The sequence below is a fragment of the Helianthus annuus genome, chromosome 16 (genome assembly GCF_002127325.2).
Source record: "Helianthus annuus cultivar XRQ/B chromosome 16, HanXRQr2.0-SUNRISE, whole genome shotgun sequence".
NCBI lineage: Eukaryota > Viridiplantae > Streptophyta > Magnoliopsida > Asterales > Asteraceae > Helianthus > Helianthus annuus.
The window spans coordinates 52,528,613-52,539,207 of NC_035448.2; the positions used below are offsets into that span (position 1 = coordinate 52,528,613).

A 10,595-nucleotide genomic window follows, 5' to 3' on the forward strand; every position below is an offset into this window, starting at 1 on the left:
TAGTTTAAACTCAATTTGGTTCACACTGTTTTCGCAAACTCATCTCGCTAGGTCATTAAAGACTTTACATTAACTGGGTCATTAAAGACAAGTTGCTAGGAGCCTAGCACAAGTGGGAATAATTGAAGGCCCAATACAAACTGGCCCACAATCAAAATAACCCATTAACTTTCTGCCAACTCAGACATCACTGGACCCACCACCAAAGTCCACAAAACTTTTAAATACTTATCTCCCTCCCTCCCTCCCTCCTATCACCCACCAACCACCAAAAACCCTATTCTCAAATCACAAAGCATATGGCCAACTTCAAACAACAACAACAACAACCTCCGACTCTCTCCAAACAACGTTCATGGTCACCCGACATCAACCGCGACATTGAGTGGCAGAAGCTCAAGAACAACCAACGACGTCGTTTCCGTCACCGCCGTAGTCAGAGCATAGGCGTTGATATTAAAGTTGATGTTACTGATGAAGATGTGAAGGAACTGAAAGCGTGCTTTGATTTGGGTTTTGGGTTTGATCTTTCTGCTGATTTGGATCCGAAACTTGCCTCGGCTTTTCCTGCTCTTGAGTTTTATGCTGCGGTTAATCGTCGTTATAATGGCGGGATGCTGTCGAGATCTTCTTCGCTAAGTTCTGATTCGTCGTTGAGCTCGTTGGGTTCTACCACTGCTGCCATCGTCGATCTAGGTAAAGAAAATTAAACTTCTGTATCTCATTGGTGACGGAGCCAGGATTTTTTTTTATTTAAGTCAGTTTTTTAATTTTGCTCAAATTTATAACAACTGAAAAGACAAAACGTAATAAAAATAAATTGTCATTTTTGAAAAAAATAATAAATAAAAAAAGTTATTTGAAATATTAAAAAAATACATGTTATAGTTGTTAGCTACTAGTTTTCATGTTTTGAAAACGATATCTAGCATCTTTAGTTACAACCTTTGCAAATAACTTTTTCGAATAGTGTTAGTTTTTTTTTTTCGGTGCTAAGATGAATAAGAATTCAGTGTGAAAATTTTCAAGTTGAGTGGGTCAAATCACATAACAAAATATGTAATAAAATAACAAACTCATTTGAAATATAAAGAAATTACATTTTAAAGTTATTTTTATGAGTTTTCATGTTTTGAAAACGATCCATAACATCTTTAGTGGCAATTTTCGCAAAAAAGAAAAAAAAAACTCTTTTTTTGATATAACATTTGGGCTTATTTAACGTTTATACTAATTTTTTTATTTAGTAAAAATTATATAGATATTTTTTTTTCCCAAAGGGTCAAATTATTTTCATAAAACCAATAGGTCGATCGTGAAAAAAATGGTGTCAATTTTCGCCAAAGATTCCATACACTTTTTTTTTTTTTATTTCGAATTTTGCTTAAAAGTTGTTTTGATTTTGTATAGGTGATGATCCGAAGAAGGTGAAGATGAAATTGAAACAATGGGCGCAACTGGTGTCTTGCTCAGTTCTAGAAGCTTCTTCTCAGTCAGTGAATAACAAAAATGTTGCAGAATAGAAAGTTATGATTTAGGTACAATTTCATGAAGAAGAGAATGTAGATATTTATTTAATGGTTTAAAAAAGGACTTCAAGAAAAGAAGCATTGACCACCATATTTAGTTTAATCTGGTAGAAGAATATTAATCCCAAAACTTTCAATGATTGAATAAATTATTGTTATTTTGATGGTATAGAAATCATCAAATAGTGGCAAAACTATGTATTCCTTATGATATGATGTTGATCGATGTCATATGAGATTTTTATAAATATGTTTATTTTTTTTATTACATTCACATGAAAAGATCTATCTATGTGGGGTGGTGGAGGTGAAGTAAAAATTTCGTGAGGCCAGAAAGTCATGGAACCTAATTTTTTTTTCAATTGCTATGTTTCGGGTTGTATGTTTGAGTCGGCTAGTTGATCTGGATAGGGTTAAAAATAATAACTCCAAATTAAACTACTCTTATTTGCTTTTCTTTTTTTGGTTGAGCTTAGAACATCTTTCAGTAAGCCAAAATTTGTCCCTCAAGTTTCATCTATATAAAATTTGGTTTCATTTATATAAAAACATCTTTCTGTTAAGCAAAAATAACCCGCTTTACATGTTTTTTTAACTCAATACGAAAATATGAATAAATTCTTTGGACAATTAACTTGGTAGGGGTAAGGAATTTTTAGGCAAAATAATTGGCGGTGGCGGACCTATATATTTTTCATAATTTCAGACGAAAAATCAGAAATTTTACAGTAATAACCGAAACGTTGGCGGGGACGAGTGCACCCTTGCCCTTCTAACTTGCGCCCCTGCTTATGTGATTATGGATAAACACCAACAATTTTTCTGTACCAGTACGACAATGTTTTAAAAATCGGATCAAACCGGCCGGTAGTACCGGTTGAACTGGTTAAACAGTCCGGTACACCTGGTTGAACCGTCAGATGCACCCGATTAAACTGTTTCTGAGCCAAATCCGATACGGTATAAAACTAGATTTTAAAACGTTGCTAGTACGTTTTATTTCTGCGAATTATGAGAAACTTGACAAGTTAAATTTTGCTTGTATTTTAACTAATGGGGTTGGCGGCCCATTATCAAAGATAAAACCTTTATGAACTCTCGGGTAACATTTGGTATGAAGAAATAAAAGACGGAACGGAATGGATCATTTTAATAGAATGAAAAAAACATTTTTGGTTATCATGTAGTAATGGAATGAAATATTAAAACAAAGAATATAACTCCTTCCAAATATAACAAATTTCATTCCTTGGTAAGGAGATATTTTTTTTCATTCCTTCAAGGGACGTAAAAAATATATTATTATTATTATCAATATTTTTATTATTTATTTTTTACTATTAATATATTATTATTGTTGTTATTGTTATTGTTATTGTTATTGTTATTGTTATTATTATTATTATTGAGGGAATTATATTCTTGTCGTTTTTAATAAATTGTGTTTCATTACTTGTCTTATGAGTAATCAAACATTACAATGGAATGAAATGATCAATTTCATTCCGTTGTCTATTCCATTATTTTGTTCATTCCATTACCTCATACCAAAAAAACCGTTAGGGGTCGTTTGGTACGCAGATTTTTTTTTTTTTAGAAGAAATTGGAATTTAATGGAACTAGAATTAATTCCAATCAAAATTTGTATTATTTTTGGTTGGTAAATTCATAAATTAAATTAAATTAAGTAAGAGAATGAAAGTGATAAAATATAGGTTATTTTTGGTAATATGTTAACATCCATTGGAAAGTTAAAATTCAAGATTCTCACATTAATAAATGAATATATTTAAATTACAATTCCATCATGTGCCAACCAAACATTATATTTCAAGGAAATTAATTTCAATTCCATCATAATTTCAAAGGATTCTGCGAATCGGAGAACCCATTACGTTTGGAGGTGTTGGATTCAAGTTTCACATAGCGATAGGATTAATGAAATTAATTTGCGGTTCTAAAAAAATTGTTTGTATTTTTCATGTTTGTTAAGAACATTTTTATGTGTATTGATAATGACATATAATTAATATATGTTAGTTAGTGAGGGGAATGAACAGTGATTATGTGATGATTCATCATCACATTTGTTTTAATGTTTTAATAATGCCACGTTATTCACTTATCTGCTCTAATTTTCCCCCTCATCTCCTCCTTAACTCCCAAACTTTGTTTTGATCGGTTTACATTTTAGACCACCACTTCTCTCAATATCTCTATGATCAGCACCACACCAAACACCACCACCAGCTCCCATATTTATTTTCTCTGTATTTTTCACCAAACCGCCACACTAGGTCTTTTAATCGCCATCGTTGTTGTCACCATGACTGCAGCTGTTCTTCGACGTCGTTATCCCACAGTCACCAGTAGCCACCTTTAGCCTCATCAGAACCATCTCCTCCTTGTACCATCTCTACCGTAGCCGTCCAACCTCCGCCGTCGAACCACGGGCTGCCAGACGACACATTTTGGTGATAGCAGTCATCACTCAGGTGGACCTTCGGCCGCATCGACTCCTTCGCTGATTTCACCGGTAAGATTTCTTCATCGTGTAATGATTCCTCGATCTGGTTCTCTTCCCGTTCTGTTATGGCGATGCTCTTTTTTTTCTTCTTTTTTGGTCTGTGCATGTCTCTTATCCTCTCATCTATGAAAGAAATTGTTGCGTTATGTTTTGGATTTCTTTTGATGTTTGGAAATTTAATAGTTTTTCATGTCTGTGGTGTGTCATTTGGTAGTTCCAGTTATAAAACGTTGCACACCAAGTGTTTGATGATTTGCCAACGCATTTTTTTGGCCTTTTTGGTGTGCTCATTGTCAAGATATTGTTTGTACGTTGTTTTTTTTCTTGTCTACTATTGTAAATATTTAATGTAAAAATAAGGTTATGTTGGTCGACCAAATTGACAAATTGCTTTGCCAAAGTAACAGAGATTAATGATAATGACGTGTACAAAATGCAACATATAAACTACATCAATTGTGGCATAAAACTAACCCTTTTTTAGTACTAATGTTGGAAAAAAATGTGTTTTTGTCTTCCTTTTGTATTTTCAGGATTAAATGAGCTCAAATGAACAAAAGAAGCAAAAAGGCAGCTAAATCTAGCATAAATACAAGAAAAGGAACAAACGTGACATGCCCGACCCCCCGACAGCATCTTCCCAAGCAAAAACAAGTAAACAGAAGGCTGAACATGCCCCGTGCTCAATGAGCATGGGGGCGTGCCCACGAGTCTACAGAGAAGACAAAGTTGTAGAAGCTTCTATCACCCACCACGGGGGCGTGCCCAACGGACACGGGGCCGTGGTCAACTCTAAGATTCACAGAATCTGAGGAAATCTTGATAGTACAGATACGCTTCTGCACACGGGGTCGTGCCCAACGGACACGGGGGCTTGGTCAACTAATGCAGACAAACTGCAATTAATGAAGAAAGAGAAGAGGGATGGACACGGGCCCGTGCCCGAGCTTCTGTTCAGGCTATAAATAGGGGTGCTTGGCTCACTTGCAAATCATCCCTTGGCACACCACCTCACTCACACTTAACCCACACTCCACCACCACCACAACACCATCATCCACCACTATCATCCATTGTCCATCATAGAGTGTGTGAGTCGTCTCGGGATCCAAGATTGATCGTAAGAGTTCTTGACAATCAAATGCCATGTTTGCCTAAGTCTCTTACATCAATTGGTGAAGACAAGCATTTAGTGTAATACTTTTTATTTTTAATCTTTTCGCACTTTTTATTTGGTTATGTATTAATGACTTTAATAACTAGTTTTATATGTTGAAGGTGATTCTTCCTTATCATTTGTCAGTGGTGTCTTGGCATTATTTTACTGTCTATATAAAATAAAAGATTTTCACCATTCATATCTCCACGGTCTATATGGAGATATGTTGGCTACCTGGTCGGGGGTTAAGGGAATGGTTTGGTAAGAGTCTTGCCATTGTTAAGTGTATAGATCCTGCAAGGACCTGGGTCAAATTTAGTAGGACCTCCTTCAATACCCAATGGTATTGGATGGCGGGGGTCCAAACTCTTTGATCCCCTCATATGTAAACTACTATTAAAACTTTAACCCGGCTACTTAGGACTGTATCCCTGCTGACTCAGACTACTTAGCCGAGGGTAACGTCACCTTCAAAAGATGGGCCTACCACATTATGCATTAATAACTTAATTACTTATCTTTCAATAATCCGACCCATTAGGATTGTATCCTTGCTGACTCAAACTACTGGGTTGAGGGTAACGTCACCTTCAAAAGAGGGGCCTACTACAATAACTAAGATAATCTCTTAAAAAGTGCAAAAGTGCGGAAAGAATCAAAGGTTACACTAAAGGCGAGTCGGATCCAAGTGACTCATCTTGTCTATCTGTTTTTACTTCTATTTTATTTTTCAGCGTTTTAGTTAGTTTTATTTTTCTAGTTTAAAACCTTTTTTTCTAACTTTTGATTTGATTAGACGTTGAGGATAAACCGGTATTAAAAGCTCTTGTGTCCTTTGACGACCTCAGTATCTTACCAACACTATACTACGCTCACGATGGGTGCACTTGCTCATATGTGTGTTTAGTGTTAGTAAATATCATGTTTTATAAATTTAAAACTTGACTAAAAAGTGTAAAAGGAATTAAAATATACATTAAAAATATATAACACCACACACACATCAGATAACTTCAACAATTTTAATAATCTTATATGCTTGCTCTGATGTGTTATAGTATGAACACTTGATTCCCTCATTATGATACGGAAATATGAGAAGGGATTTCTTAAATACGTTGTGATAATCAGACCATTGTACTTGGACCCAATATTCCACATGAATAACTGAGATAAGGTCTTTTACATGATGCTTAACTTAAAGTGGTTATATACCATAGAATTGTTGGGATTACGAACAATGAAACCAATTTGGCGTGCAGTAATTACGTACATTTTCTTCCTCCAAGCCTGTCTCATCGTCCCTTGGAAAAATCCTCTTTTGGGGGAAGATGATCCTATGTGATCATTGAATCGAAGGTTCCACAGATTTTCCCTTACAGATTCCTCCGACCGTTTGTTCACATAAAAATAAAAGTATTAGTAATTTTTAATACAAATATTTTATCTAAAAATAAGATTTTTTTCAAGGTAATGTATTTCTAAATTCTTTTAAAAATATATTTTAAGATTTGAATCCTTCAACTCTTATATAAATGGAAGGTACCAAACTGTGTCCCTCATGGACTAAATAAGTATATATTAATCCACATAATTATTAAATAAGTATATATTAATCCACATAATTATTTGAGTTGAAAGTATGAAAATTTGATAGCTATTTTTCATTTGCAGTTGATGGTATTTATTTATGATCTTATTATGTGTTTGATATTTATGTTAATTTTTATTATAAAAAGTGGGCCATACATGCATGCTAACAAGTAACAAATGTTGATCAGTTCTGTTTTATACATAATGGAAAACATGAAAACATATCTGGAATTGCAGACTGGCAAGCAGAGAATCCAGTAAGTGATGCAGCTATCGAATTCGACATGCTTGTCAAGATTATCTGGTTCCTCCTTAGGGTGCAATCTAATGATGGTGATGAGAAAACCGAAAAGGGTATCTGCTGAGGAGAGGGAGGCCGATTTGATGTTATAAGTAAACACAAGAAGTCTAACCCTGTAACCTCTACATTAGTCTCCTTATATATGCACCCAAGAGGAAACCTAATTAGTTAATAAGGGCAATATGGTCCATCAACAATTACCAACTAATTATTTAATAGGTTGTTATATATTTTGATCTATATAATGTAAATGATTATAATGACTACTAGATTAAATATTACATCATAATATATTTAATCTTACATTCTCCCACTTAGCCGAGTAATCATTTACTATGAGTATTAGATAAGCCTGATCAGGAGTTAACACTCATTTTAGCTCTAAACCAAGGACCGTAGCAGAGAAATACAGCCGTTGAATCATTATGCGACTCAGGACCCCCATTAGTCATACTACAGCCTCAATTCAAAACCTAATCGTTATGATCAAAATACGCATAAGCCCTTTGTTTGAATTGTAATTTTATTTGTCTATATGCCATTATACCGGTTGAACATATTCTTAGAGACATACAAAATCAAATTGAGGAAATTTCATTAAAAACATAAGCTAGTACAATATGCTAAACAAGGTCTTTAGTAAATCCTGTATTCCGAACATGTTCTTCGTAAACTTTAGGTGGGAGACCTTTAGTCATTGGATCCGCAAGCATATCTTTAGTACTAATATACTCAATACAAAGATTATTTTCCTCAACTCGTTTACGTACGAACAAATACTTTGTATCAAGATATAAACCAGCTCCAGTCGAACTGTTACTGTTCGAGAAACTAACGGCAGCTGAGTTATCACAGTAAAGCTTCAATGGTCTAGAAATGGAATTGACAATTTTGAGTCCAGTGATCAAATTCCTAAGCAACATTCCATGACAGGTTGCGTTATAAATAGCAATGTACTCTGCCATCATTGTGGAAGTTGTGGTCAACTGTTGTTTATGACTCTTCCATGAAATGGGTTCGCCTGCTAATATAAAGATATAGCCCGAAGTGGATTTCTTGTCATCTTTGCATTTAGCAAAGTCAGAATCAGAATAGCCTACCACTTCTAAATGATCACTTCTTCTATAAGTTAGTTTATAGTCTTTCGTCCCCTGCAGATATCGAAGTACCTTCTTAGCTGCTTTCCAGTGATCTAGGCCAGGATTAGTCTGATAACGGCCTAGCATTCTAGCAATATAAGCGATATTTGGGTGAGTACTGAATTGAGCATACATCAGGCTCCCAACTACTGACGCGTAAGATATCTGGCTCATTTGCTCCTTCTCAACCTCTGTTGTCGGACACTTGAATGAACCGAAAACATCTCCCTTAACTACTTGAGCGACTGAGGGTTTGCACTGTTGGATGTTGTAACGTGTAAGGACACGATCTATGTAAGCCTTTTGAGATAATACTAAGATCCCTTTATGTCTATCTCGGTGAATTTCGATGCCAATGACGTAAGAAGCATCCCCGAGATCCTTCATGTCGAAGTTATGCGAGAGTAACCGCTTCGAGTCATGCAACATATCTAAGCTATTACTTTCCAATAGAACATCATCTATGTAAAGGACAAGTATAGTAAAGTTGCTCCCACTCATTTTGAGGTAGGTGCATTGATCCACTTGATTCTTTATAAAACCTTGTTTCTCCATGACTTCATCAAACTTGAGGTACCATTGACGTGATGTTTGTTTTAACCCGTAAATGGATTTCTTCAACTTACAGACTAGATGCTCTTGAGCTTTAGGTTTAAAGCCTTCAGGTTGTTTCATTTAAACATCTTCGTCTAAGTCTCTATTAAGGAAAGCGATTTTAACGTCCATCTGATGCAGCTCAAAATCAAAATGAGCTACTAGGGCCATGACGATCCTTAATGAATCTTTACGAGAGACAGGGGAAAACGTCTCTTGATAATCAATTCCCTCTTTCTGAGTGTAGCCCTTTGCAACCAATCTCGCTTTATAGCGTTCAACGTTCCCAACTTCCCATTCGGATCCAGTTTAGTTTTGAACACCCATTTACATCCTATGGGTTTGACACCGTTGGGTAATTCTACCAAATCCCAAACTTCATTTTTCTTCATGGATTCAAGCTCATCAATCATTGCTTTATTCCATTTAGAAGACCGATCACTGCTAATGGCTTCATTATAAGAGATAGGACCATTGAGCTTTCGGGGATCCATTTCAGTCAGGTAGGAAACATAATCATCCCAATTAGTAGGCCTTCTGGGCCTAGATGACCTCCTGAGTTGATTATCGGGTTCAGCATTGTCTTGGTTTTGAGCGTTTGAATTGCCCTCGTTATGAGGTATAATGGGTTCTGTTTGCGGAGGTAAATTTGGAGTTGGTGCAGTAGTTTCAAGTGCAGTAATTTCATTTGGTACAAGAGGAGTAAACGGAGTAATGGTAAGCGACGAGTCTCTCCCCCACCCCCGCGTCTTGTACTTCTTATAATTCTTCGTAAGGATTGGTACTGCTCCCACTAACCTTGAAATCCTCCATGAATGCAACACGCTTGGTTTTAACAATATGGGCGACATGGGAAGGACAATAGAAACGATAACCCTTTGAGTGACCGGGATACCCAATAAAGAAATAGGTAACTGTTTTAGGGTCAAGTTTCCTTAGGAAAGGATTATAAAGTTTTGCTTCAGCAATGCAGCCCCATACTTTCATATATTTAAGACTTGGTTTCCTTCCTGTCCAAAGTTCATAAGGAGTTTTAGGGACAGACTTAGAAGGAACTCTATTGAGTATATGAACAACTACTTTTAATGCTTCAGTCTAGAGGAATAATGGTAAATTAGTGTTGGCTAACATACTGCTCACCATGTTCATAAGGGTACGATTTCTTCGTTCAGCGACACCATTCTACTGAGGACTGAGGTGTACCAGACATGGTGTATTGGTTTACAATCCCCTGGCCCTTACAAAACTCATAAAATGGACCAGGAGCTTGACCCACATCAGTATGTCTTCCAAAATGTTCACCGCCCTATTTGATCTCACAACTTTAATCTGACGATCTAGTTGTTTTTCAACTTCAGCTTTATAATCTTTAAAAGTTGTGAGAGATCCAGACTTTTCCTTAATAAGATACAAGTACATGTAACGAGATTAATCATCAATGAAAGTGATAAATGAAGTATGTCCTGTTATGCCAGTGATTTGGTAGGGACCACTAATGTCAGTATGAATGAGTTCTAATAAATTAGAGCTCCTAGTGGTACCTTTCTTATTCGCTAAGGTCATTTTACCTTTAAGACATTTGACACATGTTCTAAAATCAGTGAAATGGAGAGGAGGTAAGACTTCATCTTTTACGAGACGATTTAATTGTTCTCTTGAGATGTGGCTTAAACGTTGATGCCACAACATGGATGAAATTTCTAAGTCTCGTTTCTCTTTCATCTTTGTGAGTGATTCATTAATGTTATAAGAC

The 10,595-nt window shown here is 35.7% G+C and overlaps 1 protein-coding gene across 1 annotated transcript; it reads left to right on the forward strand.

Moving 5' to 3' along the window:
• Positions 1–261: 261 nt before the first annotated feature.
• On the forward strand, positions 262–1,798 carry LOC110896875. The gene is made up of 2 exons (XM_022143932.2): positions 262–696; positions 1,411–1,798. Exons 1-2 carry the CDS (start codon positions 300–302, stop codon positions 1,521–1,523), a joined length of 510 nt encoding a protein of 169 aa, XP_021999624.1. The 5' UTR covers positions 262–299; the 3' UTR covers positions 1,524–1,798.
• The last annotated feature ends 8,797 nt before the right edge of the window (positions 1,799–10,595 follow it).

Coding starts and splice junctions, on each gene's coding strand:
- LOC110896875 (XM_022143932.2), top strand. CDS start 300: ATGGCCAACTTCAAACAACAACAACAACAACCTCCGACTCTCTCCAAA. Junction 697..1,410: donor TGCTGCCATCGTCGATCTAG/GTAAAGAAAATT, acceptor GATTTTGTATAG/GTGATGATCCGAAGAAGGTG.